We start from the raw sequence: 23,045 nt of genomic DNA, 5'->3' as shown, positions 1-23,045 counted from the left end.
CAAAAATTATTTTTTTGCCTAGAAATGCTTAGGAATTTATATCCTAGCATTGATTATGATGAAAGCTTCCAGCTCTGGAATTGGGGCAACTATATATCACGCATAAAGACACTTGGGATGCTTTTGCACCTCTTAAAATTGATGGAGGAGTTAAATTGAACTTATTTAGGCATGTGTCTACACTTAGGTACTAGTTTTGTTCATATACACAAGATAGGACCAACCTAGGTAAGTATAATAATGTTGAAATTCGTTTCTGTGAACCTTAGCTAATTCCAGTGTCTTATATACTCTTTCCCAGATTTTCTAGTTAGTAGTCGATGCAGTTGTACTTTATGTGTAAATAAATGTTTTGAAATGTACTTAAAGTGTGGTAATGAAGTGTTCTGTTGAAAGAAAAGCCCTACAATGATTAGCCAAGCAAATAACTTCCCCAATAGATTGAAAGTTATGTTTCCCTTCATGAAATGGGGCCGGGGCTCGGCCTGGCGGGGTGTGCTTGGAAAAGTGGAGATAGGCCATGACTATTTGAATTTCATTTTTCATTTCCTCCTTAGCAGTGGATTCTGCTCTTCATTGACTGAAATAGACGAAAGCAGGCACCAGGTGGGGAATGAACTGAAAAAGGGATGCTTGAATAGTTAATCCTTTGGTGATTTTAGTAAAGAGTTTAGATTTCTTAAATAATAATGGGTATCTGAAGCAATTAAACTGGAGTGACCTTGAATCTGTATTAGAATGCTGCCTGATTTTCTGTATGATTCATATTCAAAATAGTAAAGACAATATTTACAAGTGTTTCAAATAATTATTTAGAAGAACTGTTCCTGGCCACTTCTGTTTTTACACAAAAGTGTAAAACTTGTTATTTGAAAGTTATTCTAACTACTTCACAAAGATTACAAAACTTTGAAAGTGGCATAATTTCCTTATACTACTGTATTGCTTTGTTTTTCCTGTACTAATCTCCTTCCCCTAAAATGCATAATAACCATAGGCGCGTCCCTGTCAACTTCACATACGTGGCGTTTTGTAATTACAGTTGACTCTTGAGCAGCGTGGGAGTTAGGGGCGCCGACTGCTGCTCAGTTGAATATCCCTGTATAACTTTTGACTCCCCCAAAACTTAACTACTAATATAGCCTGCTGTTGACCAGAAAACCTTACCAATAATGTAAACAGTTAAAACATGTTTTCTATGTTGTATGTATTATATACTGTATTCTCACACTAAAGTAAGCGAGAGAAAAGAAAATGTTAAGAAAATCATAAGGAAGAGAAATACATTTACAGTACTGTACTGTATTTATCAATACCATAAGTTTATGAGATGAATCATTTGTCTGTACCTACATCAGTATTGTCATATGATACAAAACACTGCAGATGTAATATGTATTACTGACACTTGACATCAAAAATGAAAAGATAATGTGAAAAAGAAATCTGTATTTATTTATAGGTAACGATTCATACATTAATAGCGCAGAAGCAGCAATATGATTGCCTAGTGTAATTGATACGATTGCTTCACGGTAGCCTAGCCCAAACACTAATGAATGAATCATTGTAGAAATTTATGGCATACAGTATTACAGTCATATTCATATTACAGTATTGGAAACATTGTTACTTTTTTTAAAAAAACCACTTACCTATGACGATAGCTGATTTGCAGTTCCTCCAACTATGAGAGAGAGGAATACTGTACAGTAATGTAGTTCTTTGAAAGCAAAGTTATAAAACAGTAAGAAAACTAACACATTATTTTTATTAAATATCACCTTATGCCTGTGTAAGGATAGACTAGTATCTACATATATTTTACACTTTCATGACATACCTTTTTCTTGTTTCAATAATTATAGGCTATGAGTTTCATCTGTGAGTTTTTCAACTTATTGCAAATCTCCAAAAATTTTTCCGATATATTTTAATTAATTTATTTATTTGTTTTTATTTATTTTTGCTGCGTCGGGTCTTAGTTGCGACACGCAGGACATTTGTTGAGCTGTGCTGGATCTATCGTTGTGGCGCGTGGGCTTCTCTCTAGTTGCGGCACGTGGGTTTTCTCTCTCTAGTTGTGGTGTGTGGGCTTAGTTGCCCCCAATGACATGTGGTATCTTAGTTCCCTGACCAGGGATCGAACTCGTGTCCCCTGCATTGGAAGGCGGATGCTTTACCACTGGACTACCAGGGAAGTCCCTCCAATATATTTATTGAAAAGAATTTGCATATAAGTGGACCCATACTGTTTCAAACCTGTGTTGTTCAAGGGTCAACGGTACTTCTCTCTCCTAGCTAGCCTCCCTTTTCCCAGTTTCTTAATTGACTTGGTTGAGGAGGACCAGCTTTACAATGTAAGCTTCATATTCTTCTCCTACTTTCTTTCAAACCTTACTTGCTTTGCTACTTAAATCATAGTTAACCGCTGAGGATCTTCTACTTTCCCAAAAGGCTAAAACCTTTCTTCATCCAGAACTCAAGAAACAGATCATACTTTTCTGTGTTCTTTCTCTTCCTGCTTCCGTTAGAGGTGTACTTCCCTTTATTCCACGTTCTTTTCTTTTTGTTTTGACCGTGCTAATTGCAGTGGGATCTTTATTTTGCCTTTCTTGCAAAAACCATAGCTAATAAGGGGTAGAACTCAAGTTAACACCCAGATCAACCGCCAGTGCCACACTTTATATTGCACACTGCTATGCTACGACCACTAGACCGTGTTGCCACCTCAGGAATTGGGGACAAGGGAAGTGGGGAATGAAGAGAGAGGACTCCTGGATAGGGTGGCTGTGCCGATGGTGATGTCACTCCCCAATCGAGATAAAAGTACAGCAAGAGGTGAGATGCAGAGCAAGGGAGTTGAGGTTAGTTTTAAACATATTAGACTTGAGGATCTCTGAAGAAACCGTTAAGAGATGTCGAATAGGCAGATACATACAGGCTAGAGCTCAGGAGGGAGAGGTCCAGGCTGGAGGTGAGATTTGAGACACATCAAGAGGAGATGAGGCAGCCTAGGGGGAGAGTGTGGAGGTGTTTGTGACTGAAAGCCTGGGAATACCAGTACTTAAAGAGTGGGCCAAAGGAGACTAAGGCGAAGGACTGGATAACTTGGAAGGGAAACATGAACGTGGTGTCCTGAAGAGTTCAAGGAGGGCGAAATTTGGGGAGTAGGAAATGCTGTAGGCATGTTGAGGATAGGGACTAAAGATCATTCTTGAAGATTTGGCAAGCAGGTGATCAATCAGTGATGACTTCTTAGAGAGTAGTTGGAATGAAATAATTCTCTGATGAGCCTGAGTCAGGATCAGGTTTATCTGATGGTCATTATTCTGTTGTGAGGCTAGTCATTTGCTCTCTTGATGTCTTGTGATGGGGTGGCAGGAAGCTGAGACTGTCTTCAATGCTGGCAGCCTCTGGGAAGAGGAAATGGGTGGCTGTTCCCAGACTTCACCAAATACCTTTTTCTACTTTTTGAGTTCTGAATCATAATGTATTACTTACTTAGAAATTAAACCAAAGAATATGGTATTTCCAGGAGAAATTGGGAGTTACTTCTCTCTTCTTATATGGTGCCATACTCATCATTATTATTCAGATAATATTATCATTATTCCTTGTTTAAACATCTGTCTCCCTCATTAGAACCGAAGCTGCTGGAGATCAGGGACATCTTGTTACCTGTGTCTTGGTGCCAAGCACAAGGGCTGGGGTATCTTGGGTGCCAATCACTGTTTAATAAATCAGTAGCCCCTGCCCTCATGGTTACACAGTTGTTATGGAAGATAAGATGTCCCCACATAAAATGCCAGTGTAATATAACACAGAATAAGGTTTAATCTGAATGAATGTCACCATCCTTGTTTCTTGTTCATGTTGTAGGTTGCCTGGTTCAAGTGCCTTACCTTTCCACATTGTCGCTATGGTTGTGTGGGGGCAGGTGGTAACAGTAACCATTGTCCTGGTGCCCGTAGTAAGTTGCAGCACACTTGCCTGCTGACTCAGTTTCCAAATTGGGTGGGATGGTGTGACATCATTTTAGAGAGACCACTTAGGAGGGAACCCCGGAAATAGCATGTTTGTTGCCAAGCATCTCTGTTGCTGGCATAGACGCCTGGAAGGAACTTAGGGATGCGGGTGTTGGTCCTTTCAAATCTAAAACAAATTGAGGGCTCACTGCTCTCCTTTTGTCTTTTTCTTTGCCAACTTTACTTCATTCAGCATGTCAAATGTGTATTTTAAAGAGATATTAGTAAAAAAAAAAAAGGGGGGGTTTAATTGCTAGAGTGTCTAAAACAGCTTTTTTAATGGATTAAAGGCTATCAGAGGAGATTTTAAAGGAACGGTTACTATTTTGTTTGCAGTTAAAATTCTTTGACAAAACCCAGTTTTGAAGTTAAGGTAAATGAAAAATAGTTGACAAATTTGTTTCAGTGGAATGAAATTTGAGAAAATGATAGATTCATTCAGTTTATTAAGTGATTATTATTTTAAAATAGAGCTGATACTTATGAGCGATTTGTAGTGTGTGTGAAATGATTTAGGCAGCACTGCACTCTCTTCAGTGGAAAATGATAAGTAGCACATGATTTAATTTTTTGGAATTTTTTCCTAAGAAAATAAGGCAATTGAATAGTAGTAAGTTTGAAAAAAATACGGAGTTGTTTTCACCTCTCTATGCTGTTTTTTTGTTTTATGGAAATTAGGGTATTCTGGTGTAGTTTTGAGAGATTTTAATTTTTTTTAAATAAAATCTTATGATCTGCCAACTCGACATTATAATTTTACTGCAGGATAAATAAAGAAGAAAACGAAGGAGCAAAGCATTGACTACAAATGTCTTAATAATGAGCAAGTGTGGCAGGAAAAAATATATTAAAACAAATCTAAGGTAGGTGGATATATTATTTTTCTATTCTTTTGAAAGTTCTACTTAGAGAGCTTAAAGTTAAAATGATGGATAAATTAATGGTGTATATCTATGTACCATACATATATATGTGTATGTGTGTACATATATATACACATTATAATAAAAAATATAGTAATATGTACCCAAATTGCTCAGCTACTCAATTAGGGAGTTTCTCTTCCACCATGTGCTGTGTGAGGCAATGCAGAGGATAGGTGGATATTCACGGGCAGCTCATTCTAAACGCTGGCCTTTCCAGTCAGAAAGGAGATTGCACTTAAGGATGTGGACAGAGTTTTCGTTTTTCTGCTTACACTTGGACCTGAAGTTGTAAAACAGAGGGAAGTCTCTACCAAGCGTTTTACAGAAATCCAAATATTACTTTTCAGGTTTTCTTTTAGTTACTTTCAGAGACATTCTGGTTCATCCATTGGGTCTAGCATCAAAAAGAAAATGAATTTTCTTTGACAGTTTTGGTAAAACTATTTAAAAATAGATAATAGAAACAACTTTAATAATTTTTCCTTTTGCTGCTGGATCTTATTTTTAAAAGAGATGAAAATTTTTACAAGGGTAAATATAGTTGCTCTGCAGTGTAATTTGTCTTTGCAAATTGGATACAACTAAGTAAGATTTTAGAAGTTATTAGTTCACTATACACTTTAATTATAATTAGGAAACTGCCTTTGTCTTATTTTTCATTTAGATATTTTTGGTCTGTATTCCTTTTCTCTTCTTTGTTCCTATCTTTTACGAACACTTTCCTGGGTACTTATGATAGCATTTCTTTAAAATGTTTTTCCTTTTTCTTCTGGTTTTTCCTTCCATTTAAATATCTTGTGTGTTCTTGAAACATAGGTATGCTGAAATAACTTTGGTCATTAATTACCTCAATATTTCTATAATTGTAAATATCATTTTTACAGATATATTCCTTTGTATTCATTTCTTGAATGTATATTATACAAATCATATACAGACAGTACTGTACTGTTTGTTGTAGTTCAGTATTTTCGGGAGTTTTTGCAGTATGACATAGATGTTCTACTAAAGGCCTAGAAAATAACAGTAAGCAAACATACAATTCTACCCCCAACCCCTAAAAGTAGTTCACCCTGGAAGTCTTTGAAAATTGTGCTACTGGATGGATCCTATTCTTTTAAAACATTAGTTATATTAACACTTACTGAACTGAATCCCAATATATTAAGAAGATATTGGGATAACATTTACTTTTCTGTTGAAGAAGAAAACGGTTTGCCAATAATATAAAAAAGATTTCAGAAGAAATATTTAGCTTTCATAAGAAAAGAATGTTACTACTTCCATTAATCATTTATAAATTTAAATATGCCCATTTTAGCAAATCCTTATCTGTTCTTTAGAATTGTGGAACTGAATGTTTGCCAGTATTTTGCTTACTGTTAGCTTATGGTGCTTAATGGACTTTTTAATTTGTTTTAGTGTTCTTATTGTTTTATCTCATATGTTTTTATTTTTAAATATTTTGTAATTTATATTTCCTAATTGGTCTTTTTCTGTCTAATTTGGATTTGTTTAAGATTAAAATATTACATAATTAATTAATTTATAGATTACTCTATTAATACTAGTATAACTATGATTAAAATTTGTTACAAAAAGTGAGATTTGGGGGAAAATATTGTATGTACACATCTTTAATTTTCACTATGAAGTATGTAAGTGAATATACTTTAAAGTATGAAATCTTTCAAATCTTTCATACTCAAATCTTCACTCATACTTAAAGTATGAATCTTTCATACTTTAAAGTATGAAAGATTAAGATGGATCTTTCTCTTACACTTTTTAAATAAATTCCATCAGGACTACTGAGGCTGACTTACAGATGTTAGTGTTGATGTACATCATTTCCAGCTGAGGTCTGGGTCCTGTATTTCCTGCTGAGTTAGTGTTTGAAAATACCCAGTACAGTGCCTGACCCATGTTGAGCACTTAAATGTTAGTTGAATCTTCAGCCCTGAGTCCTGGCCTAGGTTGGTTTTTAGTGGGTTTAGGCGGTGGTACTGGAGAACAGTTGGATATAGATCAGCAGAATGAACTTAGTTGAAAATGACAGAGTGTGTAAATTGGTAGTGCTGACCTTACTCTTCTGTAGATGATTTTTACCTTCAAATAAATTGATTTAGTATCAAACTTTTACTGAATGACATGTACTGGGCACTGTACGAGGCACTCCAGGAGAATAAAATGGGATAAGATTAGAGTCTCTACATCCTAGTGGGAAAGACACAGCATATCTAAATGAAGATTGTGACAACAGTTGCAGCATACTCAAAAGCACAGCATTGGTTAAGATGTATCTAAACGGGACTACTGCTCAGGGCACTGGCTGTGGAAGGACCCCTGAGGTCACAGTCACAAGACCTCTTGTTCACCCTCTATCATGCAGTCTGTTGTGTCCTCTGTAGAAAGTCACTTAATCTCTCTGAACCTTATTTTTATCATTTTAGTAACACCTAACAGTTGCATAGTCTTCCAGAATAGTTGATTAATTGGCTTATTTAATGATTATGGTAGATTCTGTACTAGGCACTGGGAATACATTGAAATCTAAGATGTGGTCTCTGTTGCACACACTGTGCTAGTACTTTGTGGACAGATGTGATATATGCTAGACAAGTGCTGAAATGGAGGGGATTGCACAAGATGCTTTGGGAACTCAGAACAGCGTAATTGTGCCCAAGGCTATTAGAATAGGCTTTGAAAGATGGTGTCCTTGAGCCAGGCTTTGAAGAACAAGTAGAAATGCGCCTGTTGGACGGAGAAGGAGTGAAGGGCATCCCAGGAACAGGGAAGAGCAGATATAAAAGATTAGAATTGGGGGAATAAGATGTGTATTTGACCAAAAAATGGCTCATAAGGAGGCTGGAATGCAGAGTGTGGGAAGGAATGGGGTGACTGGAGATGAGGCTGTAAAGATAAAATGAGGTCACATTGTGAAAGAAATTGAATGGCAGTTTGGTTTGGTAATTGAGAATATGAACTTTGGAAAAAGGCCTTAGTTCGAAACCTGGCTTTGCCACTCAATACCTTTGTGGTAAAATCAGATTCTTAACCTCTTTATGTCTCCTTTTCCTCACCTCTAAAAGAAGAACTAGCTATATTGCCCTTATAAAGTTGTTAAGAATGAAAACTAGTAGGCATTTACCACATGGTAAGCACTTGACAAACGGTAGTTGTAGTTAGGATTACTGTGAGAAGTTTGGGTTTTATCCTGTAGTCAATAGGAAGCTCCTGAAGAGTATTAAGCAGAAATATGTTTCAGAAAGATAACTGTCGGCAGGACAGTGGTGGCAGAGAAGAGGACTGAATTGTTCTTTGGAAGGTAGAATCATCCCACCTGCTGATGGCACTGTAGGGAATGAAAGGGAGAGGGTTTCAGGATGACACTCAGGTTTCCACTGGAGCAGATGGATTGAAGTGGGGCCCCATTTCCTGAGGTGCGAAACTCAGAGAAGGAACATATTTGTGGAGGAAGAAAAGGAGTTAGTTTTGGACCCATTGAGTTTGAGGTACCTGCAGGACATCTATTTGGAGATGTTAAGTAGGCACTTGGATATGATTCTGGAATTCAAGAGAGACCTCTGGGCCAGAGATCTAGATTTGAGAGTCATAAGCTTAAAGCTGGTGCTTGAATCTCGAGAAATGGATGATATTACACAGGGAGAGATTTGAGAGTGAGGCCAGAAGGCTAACCAGAGTCCTAAAGAATGCAGTGTTGAAGGTTAACACCGAGTAGGAGAAGGAATTGGCAAAGGAGCTTGTGGAGAAATTGTCAGAGAATCAGATGAGAGCAGAAAATCAGTATCGTGACCTCAAGATACCCAAGAAGGGAGATGTCAGAGGTTTTGAGTGCTGCTGAGGGATCAAACAAGATAGGACTTAAAATGAACATTGGATTCAGTGACTGAGATAGATTACCCCTACTAGAGAAGTCTTCGTGGGGCAGAAGCCAGTTAGGGGTTGTCTGGGAGTAGGTGGGAGGTGAAGAAATGGAGATAGTGTTGGCAGTTCTTTAAAGTAGCTTAGCAGTGAGAGGAAGAAGAGAGGTTTGAGAGAGCAGCTAGAGAATGACTTCTGGTTCAGTGGTTGTGTGTGTGTGTGTGTGTGTGTGTGTGTGTGTGTGTGTGTGTGTGTGTGTGGTTGGGGAGACTTGAACAAGCTTAAATCTTGGCAGGAGGAAGCCATTGGGGAGGGCAGAAGGTAATTGTTAGTGTAATGCCCCCATAGCCTAATGAAGAGGGATCCCAAGGACAGACAGGAATTTAAGTCTGGGGAGTTGGAAGCAAGGGAAAATGCAGGTGTAGATGTAAGTGGATTTGTTGATTTGGTGGCAGGAAGTTGAGGGGGTTCTCATCTGAAACAGGAGGCAAGGTCTCATGTGGAATGTGATAGTAGGTGAGCTCAGGGATTTGAGAAGAGGGAGACTTGAAACAGTAGCAGAGAATGGGAGAGTAAGCTTCCAAGGAAGCAGTAAGATTGCTGCTTATTTGAGGTTGAAAACTGGATTCAGTAGCCTTAATAATATTCTCTTTTAAAATTTTGTTCAGTATTGTTCATTGGTGCATGCATAGAGGAGACAGAACAGGTTTTATCTGAGATTGGTATTTACTAAGCAGATAAAACAGAAGGAAAAGGGACAAGGGAATTTAGGGTATTAGGAAACAGCAGTTAAAATGAGAAACTATGGATTCTAAGCTGAGTAGGACGGGATGTGAAGAAAGGAGGAGGCTGATTGAAAGGGAGAAAGTAGTGGTCTAGAGATCAGTGTGGTGGAAATACAGGCGTGATGGGAGTAATTGAGGGTGGTTGTGAGCTGGGAGGATAGAATATTGGTAGAGTGGCATGTCAGAATTAATTATTTCAGAAGTGGAGCAGTTTTGGACACTGACAAGGTCCAGTGTACGGCCAGCCCCTCAGGTAGAAGGCTGTAGGGGAGGGAAGAAAGTCATTAAACCGAGGCATCAGGGCGAGGGATGGGTCCTTTGTTTTGAGGGTGGAACATAACACAGAATGGTGGAGAGGAAAGCTTTTTTAAGTCAGGTGCCAAAGTCTTCAGTGTCAATCCTTGAAAGTAGAAGCTGATGATTATCATATGGATGAGTCGTATCGGATGGTACACCCAATTACCTTGAGGCTCCGTGAACAAGAGTTTTTATGAAGGAGCAGAGGAAGCACAGCTGGGAAATAGTGGGGATCAGTGAGGATGCCAAGTCAACATTGGGATCTTGATTCAGTGTGGGAAGACAAACAGCTCCCTCTTGAGGCGGGGTGTGTGGGGTTTTGGGAGTTCCAGACAGCACATCGCAAAGGCTTCGGAGGAGAACAGGAGCGAGCAGCTGTATTATGGGGGGAAAGGAAGCACTGGTTATGAGAGTGAAAATGAAATGTGGGAGGAGCTTGTATCTTTGACAGTGGCTGGGGAAACCAGAATGTGAGATGTTAATGGATACGATTCTGGCATAGGTGAAGGGGCATTGCAGTTTAGTCATGGCTTACAGGGGACCTTACTGTGATGTGTGAGTGGACGGTAGCAGTTGTGAGGAGCAGCAGTGCAGCTGCTTGGTCCAGCGCTGGGATAGGAGGTTAGTGGATGATGCCAAGTGTGGCAGGGAGGATGAATGGAGGTGGCGGGGAGGGTGGTGCTGCTAACCTTCCATTACTGCCTTTCCTCACTAGGAGGCTCAGGGCCTCATGGCATCCTGATCTGGCTGGTATTTAGCTATATGGATTTTTTGGTAGTTGGTGTGGTACTGACTCACATACAGACACATGATTCTAACTTTGGAGCTTGAATGGATAGTGATGCTCTTGACTGAAAGAAGGAATATAAGAGAAGGGATAGGTGTCTGTGAAAACTCCAGGTTAAGCTGCTCACTGGGGGGGGAAGCACAAATACAGATTCGGGAGTCAAATGCATCTAGGATTGAGGAAGCCATAGTATGTAGACTGAAAAAAGTAAAAGGGCAAAGGATTGAACTCTGGGGAATACCCAGGAAAAAAAGGTAACAGTGAACGTGAGTGCATGAAATAGTGTGTATAAAACACTTTCACGTGTAAAAGAGTTTGAAATGTTTAATAACTTATGAAGTCTTTCATTATATCTCAAAAAACAACTCCTGAATAGCTTAGGTTTACCTTTTTAAGCATTAGTGCTTTTTTTGGTGGGAGTCTTCCTAGATTCTATTATGTATACTCCTCTTTCCTTAAATTATACAAAGTATAATTATTTTCTTTCTTAATGACTCAGGATAGTTATTGTAAATATCAGTTATTGAATTTTAACTCATAAATTCTTCAATTTCCTGAATATAAAGAACTAGGAGACTTTACCCTGTATGGGCCCAAATTGCTACACACTTGGAATTCCTTTTTTAAAAAATAATTTAAAAAAATTTTATTAAAGTATAGTTGATGTACAATATTATATAAGTTACAGGTGTACTAATACAGTGATTCACAATCTTTAAAGGTTCTACTCCATTTTTACTTATTATAAAATATTGGCTATATTTCTTGTGTTGTACAGTATATCATTGTAGCTTATTTTAAACCTAATAGTTTGTACCTCTTAATCCCCTACACCTATTCTGTCCCTCCGGCTTCCCTCTTCCCACTGGTAACCACTAGTTTGTTTAATATATCTGTGAGTCTGTTTCTTTTTTGTTATATTCAGTAGTTTGTTGTATTTTTTAGATTCCACATATAAGTGATATCATGGAGTATTTGTCCTTCTCTGTCTGACTGATTTCACTTAACATAATACCCTCCAAGTCCATCCACGTTATTGCAAATGGCAAAATTCCATTTTTTATAGCTGAGTAGCATTCCCCTGTGTATACAGACCACATCTTGTTTATCCAGTCATCTGTTGATGGACACTTAGATTGCTTCCATATCTTCGCAGTTGTAAACAGTGCTGCTGTGAACATTGGGGGTGCATGTGTCTTTTCGAATTAGTGCAGGGGGTTGGATATACACCCAGTAGAGGGATTGCTGGGTCGTGTGGCAGCTCTCTTTTGAGTGTTCTGAGGACCCTCCACACTGTTTTCACGATGGCTGCACCAACTTACATTCCTACCCACAGCCACACTTGGAATTCTTGACCTGTTTATTATATTCTGTATATTTTCTCCTCCCCTTACCCTATCTCCAGCTGTCACTTCTTATATCCAGTATGTTTAGAAACCAGATAAATGAGAATTGTATTTAAAATTAAATTGAATGGGCTTAGAGTACCAACTAGGTACTCCTCATTTTAGAAGTTTCAGTTTACGAACTTTGGGCCATTTGTTTTGCCTGTTAACAGGTAACTCTTGGTTATTGTCTCGTTCTTGACTGAATTCTAAGATATCAAACAGTTGAAACGTTGTACAGTGTAGACGCTGAAGGACCTAGAGTAAAGGAGCGTTTGAGTGATGTGGACATTTCTTCTCTCCAGAGTATTAAAAGCAGTTCTTAATCTGGATCCCCCCTGCCTTTCTGGCCATACTTTCACCTGTCTGCTCTGCCTCTTCCCCGCTAGATGTAGATAGGCTCCCCCGAGTGCTCCCTCACGCCTCACCACATTCCCTACTACAGTCGGCTACTCTATTTTCCAGACATTCTCCGTATTTTCCTTCCTCTCATGGTCCTCCTGTCCTTTTCTACCTGGTGAAATTCTTCTCATCCTTCAGTATACAACTCACATGGCCCCATCCTCAGGCCCACTTCAACATTCCTTCCTATGTTTTCCAAAGCATTTCGTACATAACATCCTTCACACAGTTTAAGAAGTGTTCATTACTGGTCTAACTGATAGAATTTACCAATAAGCTAAGTTTTTCTCAAATTTTAATATATATCAGAATCTCTTGGATGTAAAAAATTAGACCCCTCAGAAAGTTTGAATCAGTAGATTTGGGGTTGAGTCTGGGAATCTGCCTTTTTTTGTCTTTACAAGTGTATTTGTTAATTCTGATACAGGTTGTGCGAGGACTATACTTTGAGAAACCAGGGCCCAAGTGGTGAATGATTTCCTTCAGGGCAAGGACTGTGACTTAACTTTTGTATTCTCAGGGCCTGTCATGTATTGTAGATGGTGCTAAAGGAATGTTCCTGAAGTGGGGAAGGCCTTTCAGCGTGTAATGTTTGAGTGGAGACTCAAGTTCTTGGCAGAGCCTAAAGAGAGCTTTTTTTTTTTTTTTTGGCGGTACGCGGGCCTCTTCCGCGGCATGTGGGATCTTCCCGGACCGGCTCGCAAACCTGTGTCCCCTGCATCGGCAGGCGGACTCAACCACTACGCCACCAGGGAAGCCCCTAAAGAGAGCTTTTAATAATGGTGTAAGAAATAGCATAAGACAACATTTCTCAAGTTCTTCCCAAAACACTTCTGCTAGGACTTGCTTTGTGGGAAGAGGATCTAGGGGAGTCAGATACTTCTGGAAAATGCTGCCTATTGGATCTGCACCCTCCACCCTTCTCAAGTCATACTGAAATATTCAAGCTTCTGAGAAAATTCTGCAGCAAAGAAACCCTTTTAATCCCGGATATTTCGACCTCTAACTAAGCGTTTGCCCCTTACCCTCTTTTCTCAGATAATACCTTTTCATATCTTGCAGAATTAAGTGTTCTAGGTATTCTCTTTGGGAACTGCTCACAGCAAAAGTAGAACCGCAGGAATTGGCAGTTTTTGCAGGGGTATGGCCTCTACTTACCTAGAATTGGGCAGTCCATGTTGGGAAATAATAAGAAAAGAGATAAAGGAATTGGGGAATGTTGAGGGAAAGACATTTTTTCATAGTAGACTCTAGATTTTTATTTTTATAATTGCTCTAAATTGTCATGTTCAGTTGTAAGTATTAAAATGTCTGAACAGGGAGAAGTAATTCTAGGTGTAGTATAGACTACAGCAGACAGCTTTGAGAACAGAAGACTTGAATTCAGGTAATGTTTGTTGAAATGCAAAAGAAGGTATTAAGTAGATGAAGGATCTGTAGGGTCTGGTTACTAATCAAATCTGGGAAAAAAGATCTGGACATGTCAATTCAAAGTTCTGATTTACCTGCATACTTTCTGCATATATGTTTAGTCTACTAAGGTGAAAAAAACACACTATATTATTGACAACTGAAAAGATATACAATAGCAGGGAGTAGTTCCTATAAGTTTTTGGAATTTGATTTTGCTTATTTTTTGTTTGCATTTTATATTTTCTAGTAGTAGGGTAACATTATAATATGGTTTACCATCTATCTAGAAAGAGTCTATATAGAAATAATTAAATTGAAATTATAGGCAAAAAGATTATTGCATAAGTTTTTCCTGGAAAAATTAGATTCTCCTCTTTAAGTAAAGGGAGAGCTGCAGGACAAATGGTCAACTCTGAGTGATTCAATTTGACAGGCTTTTTTATCAGAAACTACTTAGTGCTAACAAAGCAGATACATCTTTATATTGTAACACATTTAATTTAGACAATGTGGAAGTTCTTTCATATTACATCATAATGTAAAGCAGGTTTATTAGGCCATGAGAGTCATAGAATATTTAAACTTCATGTAAAATATAAAACCTAACTTTATCACTAATTTATGCAAGAGGGCTTAAAATAACTATCAAGGAGGCTTTATTATAAGATTAAATTTTTTTTTAAATAAACTAATTCCATGGAACATTTTGTAGTGCTCCCTTGGTAATGTTCATACCCAGTGAGCAGAGAAGGTGCCTTTAAGTTTGGAGAGTTAGGACTCTGCCACTGAGTCTATTTCTTGAAAATATAAAGTAGTACGATTGGATGATAGAAATGAATATCAATCAGAAAGCCAAGTGAAAACAGATATTTCAGATATTCAGATAGGGCCTTAATACTTCTTCCTTTTTATTGTCTTTCCAGACAAATGACCATGGAAATTGACTCTCAGCAGGATGGAAGTATACCAGATTCTGTGGCAGAGAGCGAATCTGCTCACATGCAGATGCAGACTGCTCAAAATTCAATCCCCACTTTAGCTCAGGTAAACTTAATGTAGGCAACAGGCAGGCACCAACGAAAATTAGCCTGTATGGGAATGAGAAATGTGTGCAGATTCTGTTTTCTTGCAGTTGGTCTTAAGTTTCCCCTATTCCCCGGTTATCAGCCATTCTTACTGATTTGACTTGGAAGAGAAGATATGTGTTTGAATTACTTTTGCATTGTAACAGACACTATGTAAAGGAAAAACAAAATCCCCTCCATAGTATGTATGTAATCCTAGTATCCATAGTATGTAATCCTCAATTTATTATTCGAGAAGTTCAGTAATTCCACATTGAATTCAATTCAGTAGTTTTATATTCTTAGCTATAAAGATGGCAGAAATCTTGCCATTTGTCCAGTGTATATTTGGTTTAATCTTTACTTTCTTTTTAGTTAGGTCTTAAACTTTGAATTAGTTTCATTTAGAGACCACTGATATGAGCTAGTGTTTGTTTTTCAGCTCTTATTTTTGGATATCTATAAAAGTATGTAGTAAAAACAATCACATTTATTTAGTTCATCAAATACTTACTGAATCCTTCCTGTATCTAGGCACTATTCTAGATGTGTGGGGTATGTATTTCCTGGCCTTGACATCTCACGGTTTAGTGGGGTAGAGGTGTTTGAGGGGTAATTCTCGCTGTGTAAGAAGTATTGTGGGGAGGGAGGAAGATGCAAGAGGGAAGAGATATGGGGATATATGTATTCATAGAGCTGATTCACTTTGTTATACAGCAGAAACTTACACAACATTGTAAAGCAATTATACTCCAATAAAGATGTTAAAAAAAAAAAAAAAAGAAGAAGTACTGTGAGATGTTACATAGGAATGATTGAGGCGTGCAGCGGGGGAGCAGCCGGTTGACCAGGAGTGCTTTGTAGAGGATTTTACTTTTGAGCTGGACACAAAGCGTGAGTAGAGGTTGACGGGTGGAGGAGAGGGAAGCGTATTCTAGGCCAGGGAAGAATGTACAAAGGCAGAGGATGGGGGTGGGAGCTGCAGCGTTGAGGCCAAGTGGAGCCGCGTGTCTGGCCTGGGAAGTTGAGCTGGTCAGGGTAAGCAGAGGGTGGTAAACATTTGGGAGCGTGGACCATCCTGTGTTCTAAATGTTCCTGAGACATTTTCCAGTGTTCACTGTGTTTAAGACACCAGCGACTGTGTGCGGGTTGGATGGGGACCTCAGCGAGCTGGGAGCGGGTCGGGGAGTTGGGGGGTGGACATCATTTGAGTGGCATCATGGTGATGTGGGATGCGAGCAGTGGAGAGACTCCTGCAGTATCTTTAAGGGAGAATAGAAACGACCGGATGGCTGCCTGGAGAGCCCTCGGGAGCGCCAGGCACCTCCTGGGTTGTCTCCGGCCAGACTGGCTCCTGTGAGGCCTCTATTTTCCCAAGACACCCACGCACCCAGCCTGCTTTTCTTTCCTCTTTCAAGTTCCCGACACCCACTTGCTCCCTGGGGTTTTCTCCTCACAAGTGCTTTGTGGAGCTACATCTCCATGGCAACACCCTTCTTTGTTACCCCGGAAAACAGGCATTCAGACCTTTGCTATTTTTTAAGAAAGCAGCCTTTTTCTTATTAAAAAAATGCATGTTCATTGTACAGAATTGATAAAATGTGTATTATTAGAAGAAAATTAAAGCTAACTATAGTCTTAACATCCAGAAATTTAATTGTTGTTAGCATTTTGGTGTTTATCCTTTAGTCTTTTTGTCTGTGAAAATAGAAGAGAATGCACATATATCTTTTGGTGAATTGGGGGTGTTCTAGAGTTTTTATAACTATGATTCTTGGTCTATAATTCTGCCCTTTTGCTGAAGTGGTAGTTGAAAGCAAATCTTCCTTCTGCCGCCACTTCTCTCCCTTCAGGTACTGGTTTCCTGTCCTCCACACATGCAGTTTCCTCCGGCCTTCTGGGCCTGCACAGTCAAAACAACAGATCTCCATTGTCTAACAGTGATAGTTGGCAGTTCTGAGGACCTTCAGCCTGGGTGACACCCAGCCCTGTGAGCCTCAGTCAGAAGTTGCTAAAGAGGTCAAGTAATATGAAGTCCAAAAAATAACCTTGGATTTATGAGGTTTTGGAATTGAATAGGTCCAGTGAACAGAAACCTAGCTTTAGTAGGTTAGAGAATAAATAAGAGGGAGAGGAAATTGGAAGTATAGATTCTTCAAGAAGTTTTTCTGTGAAATAATAGATAAAGATGGGTCTGTGAAACAAAGGAGTGAGAACTGGGGTGTGAGAAAGCTGGGATTGTTAAATAAAATAGAAGGGGGGAATAGAAGCTTGTGAGAAGGCTGAATCACAGAACTAGAAAAAGGCTGTGGTTTACATTTACAATGTTTATTACTTCCTTAAAAATCTCAAATATATCAAATGTGGATAGTCATTAAATCTGGATAGCGAGTTCATTGACCTGCTATGTTATCTGTTTTCTCTATATTTAAAATAGTTGATCAAAAAATAAATTATGGTTTTTGTCTTTCACATACTAGGAATGTTAAGAGATTAAGAAGAAATCTGTATGCTGAGTCATTGATTCTTTTGGTTAACTAAGAGTTATCCTCCATGGATATGAGGCCATAAATCCTCTATGGATCATGATGTTTTGCAGAATTAGGACACAGTTCTTAGCAGTCAGAATTTTCTAAACGTAATTATTAATTTAGATTCTTGTGATGCCTGAAGCTGTTTATTTATGAGTATTCATTATTATTATGCAGTATTATATAATAGAAGGATTAGGAAATCAAACTGAAATTTTATTAAGCCTATAATGTATGCTAAAAGTGACTGACTCTTCTGAATAATTCGCAGTGTCATTGTATGTACTTGCCACTTACTTCATTTAAACTAGAGGATTGTGAATTCTCAGATGTTTTAGACTTAAGTTCAGGTTTGTATAGAGAGGAATTTATAACAGTTACTTTCCTTTTTACATGGTCTAATTATCATTAAGTAGTGTCGGAACGAAGGGTGTAACCAGAAGGTTCAGGGTGTAACCAGAAGGTTCAGCGGGTTTGATCCTTTGCCTCTGGTCATTTGATAGTGGTAGTTTTGAGTATCCTGGCCTTTCCAGAGCTTCTGTTAATCAAGTTAACACTGAAAATTGTCCCAGTTACGAAGATCTGAAAACTTGAGCTTGCTCTTGGCCCTCACACCTCTGCTCTGCTGACTGATTGAGGGAGGCTGGAGTTCTCAGTTTTCAGTTTTTCTGTTTTATAACTTCCCAGATATCAGTGGAGCCTTTCGCTTCTAACTGTATCCAATAGTGAATAGAAGTCACGTGGTGACAGTGTCAAAGGGCTAGAGGCTGGAGTGGCAGATCATCGAGGTTGAGTACTGTGACTTGGATTTCTTCTTGCCTGAGTTAGTTTTTAAAGTAGATTTTTTTGTTTGTTTAATTGAAGCTGGAATCTTGTCTGGTAAGTGTATGTGTTGATACATATATAAGACTAGATTCTACCCCCATCCCCACCCTTCCCCCCTGGAAAAACTCTTGGTGGTAAATGGAAGAGTCTATTTTATATAACCAAGCCAGGAGGAAACCCTTTCCTAAAGCTAAAACGGTGAAAAGCAAAATTACTGTATATACAGGTAGTTTTTAAAATAATACTTACAGTCTTTGGAAATAATATAATCCTTAAATGGGTGATGGGAAGTTATCATTTCTTTTGTGATGAAAGATTTCAAACATATACAAGAGTAGAATAATTCTCCCGCATATATATGTAGAAACTTAAAAATTATTAAGATTTGGTAGCACTTGCTTCATTTATCTTCTTTTTTTTCTTTTTGTCGAAGAATTTTAAGCAGCTCTGCAGATCTCAGACATCATGTCATGTCATTCCTACTTTCTTCTGGGTATGCAGCTCTTAAGAGGTTATGGACATTTTCCTATATAACCAAATGTCATGATCATACCTAACAAAATCGAGCATAGTTCCTTGGTATAATGTGCAGTCCATGCTCGCATTTCCCCATTCATCTCACAAATGTGTAATCTACTCTGAAGGCAACAGTGGTAGCACCTTGAACTTTTCTTGTTCCACGTCTCTTGGGAATTGATAATGCTGCCATGAAACTCAGGGTGAGCGCGGTAATCCAGATGGAGCCTCAGGAGAGGATGTGCTATCTGGAGCTTCATGCCTTATAGCTGCTGATGCAGCCTGTGGCCTGAGTATGACACCTCAAGTTGGAAAGATAAATAACCCTATTTTGTAAATGGCCAATTCTCAAAGTTTCAGCACAGATAGGAAAGGAAAGGTGAAAGGAGCAGAATCACAGGGGTCATAGAGCTGGAAGGAAACTCGAGATATCAGGGTCAGCATAGTGCTTCGAGAGAGTTAGTTCTAATATAAAATTTAACCTTTCCGAGAACCTCTGTATTTTTGGAAACAAGGAGACTCTGTGGAGCAGAGGAAGCCACTAGGGAATGTTGTTCAGAGATTATACTCTGCTAACCTACTTTCTTTTTTTTTTTTTTTCCTGCGGTACGCGGGCCTCTCACTGTTGTGGCCTCTCCCGTTGCGGAGCACAGGCTCCGGATGCGCAGGCTCAGCGGCCATGGCTCACGGGCCCAAAAGCTCCGCGGCACGTGGGATCTTCCCAAACCGCGGCACGAACCCGCGTCCCCTGCATCGGCAGGTGGACTCTCAACCACTGCGCCACCAGGGAAGCCCTAACCTCCTTTCTTATCCTCTTTGCTGTAAATGCAAACAGTACGTAAAGAAGCATCTTAGAAAAAAGCAGGCCTGGCGTGCAGTGAGGGATTGGAGTAGGAATGATTTAACAAGGGATAGGTTTCAGTGTATGACTTGTGTGTTTTCTGTTTCAAACTGGTGGAAGATTGGAATGGCGTTTCTCATTGTTTTGGCCAGCTGTGCCAAAAATCCATGTTCTTGGTCCTAAGTAGGACCAGAAAGAATATGGATGGCTATCAGAAAAAAAAACAAGCAACATACAAGCAACATTTGCTATTGATAATTGGTCAGCAACATCGTATTTGTATATTAAAGTTGGTCTGTATCATGTTAGGTTGATTTGGTATACTTACTGTCGGCTGAGTACATCTAGTTCAAGCTCAGTGTTTTGTCTTGGTTCTTTATTGACTGCATTGGACCTTCATTGCTGCGCGTGGGCTTTCTCTAGTTGTGGTGTGTGGGGGCTACTCTTCGTTGCGGTGCTCGGGCTTCTCACTGTGGTGGCTTCTGTTGTGGAGCGCGGGCTCTAGGCGCATGGGCTTCAGTAGTTGCGGCACGCAGCCTCAGTAGCTGCGGCTCGTGGGCTCTGGAGCACAGGCCTAGCAGTTGTGGCACACAGGCTTAGTTGCTCCACGGCATGTGGGATCTCCCCGGACAAGGGATTGAACCCGTGTCCCCCGCATTGGCAGGCAGATTCTTAACCACTACGCCACCAGGGAAGTCCAAGCTCAGTGTTTAATTGAATCTTGTTTTTTAAACCTCAATATGCTGATTCCCTGACTTGAGGGGCTCTTACTGAAAGAGAAGAAGTTCCTCTTAAGATTTTGAAATAAAAATTTTCATTTTATTGTTGACTTTCTATTGCTTCTTAATTTTATGTATTCCTTCCCCTGGTTATTTTTAATTGCCCTAATTAAAATTTTTTGAACATAACATTTGTATTCACTTAGAATTAGTTCTAAAAATTAACAAAAGTTAGGAGGAAAAAAATAGAACAGTGAATTTTTTTCAGTAAATGCTAAATCTTTGTTGTTGCTTAGTCAACTAATTCAAGAAAATATACTGCTTTGAAATGTAACTCATTCTTGAAGGTAATTCAAGGTTAAAGGGATATAAGTAAAAATAATTTGTGAACTGTTAATATTAGTCACCATTTTATTCAATTTGAATAAGAATTTGTTATATAATCTGTACTCATATTTTGATAACTTTGTGTATAATAGCTAACAGATTTCTTTAAAGGTTGGCTTTTGGCTTTAGAATATACTCTGTGTTTTCATCCCAGTGTGTTAAATGATACTTTTCTTTGAATGAAAATCGGTGTTTCAAAGGTAATTTCAGTAGGTATAAAGCAGTCAAAGTCAAATTTCAGAAAAAGGTTTTGTTTTTATACACCTTATAATCAGAAAAAAAAATGCATACAAATCTGTTTTGGTGTTTGAGAGACTGTTAGAGATTTTCTGTCATTTGTAATGATTTTCTATGAGATTTGGGTACTTTTTGTTTGATGTTCAAGTCTTCCTTCTTAGTTTTAGTAACAGGTAGTTTGTCGCTAATGGTAATGGCAAAATAACTGAGAATAAACAGTTATTCTCTTTATCCTTTTCTCTGACTTTTTTCTAGTTAAAGAGTAGGTTGGGGGGAGGAGATACAAGGGAGCTGTTGTTTAAGGGGTATAGTTTCAGATTTGCAGGATGAAAATGTTCTGGAGATCTGTTTCACAACAGTGTGAATATACTTACTACTGAACGGTACACTTAAAAATGGTTAAGATGGTAAATTTTATATTATGTATTTTTTACCACAATAAAAACAACAAGGGCTCCCCTGGTGGCGCAGTGGTTGGGAGTCCACCTGCCGATGCAGGGGACGCGGGTTCGTGCCCCGGTCTGGGAGGATCCCACATGCCGCGGAGCGGCTGGGCCCGTGAGCCATGGCCGCTGGGCCTGCGCGTCCGGAGCCTGTGCTCCGCAACGGGAGAGGCCACAGCAGTGAGAGGCCCGCATACCTCAAAATAAATAAATAAATAAATAATAGACTAGACATTGAAATTTTAAAAATGGAGCATTAATTTTTATAATTCCTTCTTTGAATAAGATCCAGAGATTATTTACTTTGCCTTATTTCAATTTTTTGCTACTGCAACCTTTGTAAACCCCAAACCATTAAAGGAATTACATTTGGAAAACACAGAGGCTTTGGGAAATTTTCACTTCATTGATAGTGAGGACAACATCTTAATAGTGATCTTCAGAAATGTGAGTTTTCTGAGCCCTATCAGAGATATAACATGTCATTCTCCAAAAAGGCATAGAAGAGAAAAGCCTGGTTATGGAGTTGAAAATACTAAGTAGAGACAATATTAGATGACAATGGTGCAAGCAGAAATAGTTCAGGAAAGACATTTGCCTTTCAGTAGGTATGTTTATACAGCAATAGACCTCTTTTTAAATACCTTTTAAAAAATAATGGGCGCCTTCCCTGGTGGCGCAGTGGTTGAGAGTCCGCCTGCTGATGCAGGGGACACGGGTTTGTGCCCCGGTCCGGGAAGATCCCACATTTCGTGGAGCGGCTAGGCACGCACAAAATTATTTTCTTAATTTTTATACATAGTTTTAAGTAAATACTTATTAGACTGAATTCTTTGATTCTTTACCTAAAATAGTTGAAATACTAATTTCATTGGTTGACCATTAAATGAGATGACTTATGTGAAGTCCAAACACCATGCTTGACACAAAGTCCACGTGCAATAAACGTTTGCTTTATTCATTATAGTAACCTCATATGGTTAGAATAGTAGTGGCCAGGCTTTGAGATAAAGTGGCTTATGCTAGTTTAAAAATATATCGTATCAAGGGCTTCCCTGGTGGCGCATTGGTTGAGAGTCCGCCTGCCGATGCAGGGGACGCGGGTTCGTGCCCCGGTCTGGGAAGATCCCACATGCCGTGGAGCGGCTGGGCCCATGAGCTATGGCCGTTAAGCCTGCGCGTCCGGAGCCTGTGCTCTGCAACGGGAGAGGCCACAACAGTGAGAGGCCCGCGTACCGCAAAAGAAAAAAAAATATCGTATCAGGACTTCCCTGGTGGCACAGTGGTTAAGAATTCGCCTGCCAGTGCAGGGGACATGGGTTCGAGTCCTGGTCCGGGAAGATCCCACATGCCGTGGAGCAACTAAGCCCGTGCGCCACAGCTACGGAGCCTGTGCTCTAGAGCCCGCAAGCCACAACTACTGAGCCCGTGTGCCACAACTACTGAAGGCCTCGCGCCTAGAGCCCGTGCCCCACAATAAGAAAAGCCACCACGATGAGTCACCCGCACACCGCAACAAAGAGTAGCCCCCGCTCACCACAACTAGAGAAAGCCCACGTGCAGCAACGAAGACC

The 23,045-nt window shown here is 39.3% G+C and overlaps 1 protein-coding gene across 26 annotated transcripts in view; it reads left to right on the top strand.

Annotated features, from left to right (window-relative positions):
• Positions 1–23,045, top strand: part of CREM (cAMP responsive element modulator) — a 128,457-nt gene that overhangs the window by 28,845 nt on the left and 76,567 nt on the right. For 25 of the 26 annotated variants that reach the window (XM_060006100.1, XM_060006103.1, XM_060006097.1 and 22 more), the window contains 2 exons: positions 4,794–4,891; positions 14,832–14,952. In XM_060006100.1, the coding sequence (XP_059862083.1) occupies positions 4,848–4,891; positions 14,832–14,952 (165 nt within the window). In that variant the 5' untranslated portion in view covers positions 4,794–4,847. The remainder of the gene's footprint in view (positions 1–4,793; positions 4,892–14,831; positions 14,953–23,045) is intronic. The other variant, XM_060006101.1, reaches the window with a different exon arrangement.

Source organism: Delphinus delphis, chromosome 2 (genome assembly GCF_949987515.2).
Source record: "Delphinus delphis chromosome 2, mDelDel1.2, whole genome shotgun sequence".
Classification (NCBI taxonomy): Eukaryota; Metazoa; Chordata; class Mammalia; order Artiodactyla; family Delphinidae; genus Delphinus; species Delphinus delphis.
Note: the sequence above shows the minus strand (reverse complement) of the source record. Positions and strands in the feature narration are given on the sequence as shown.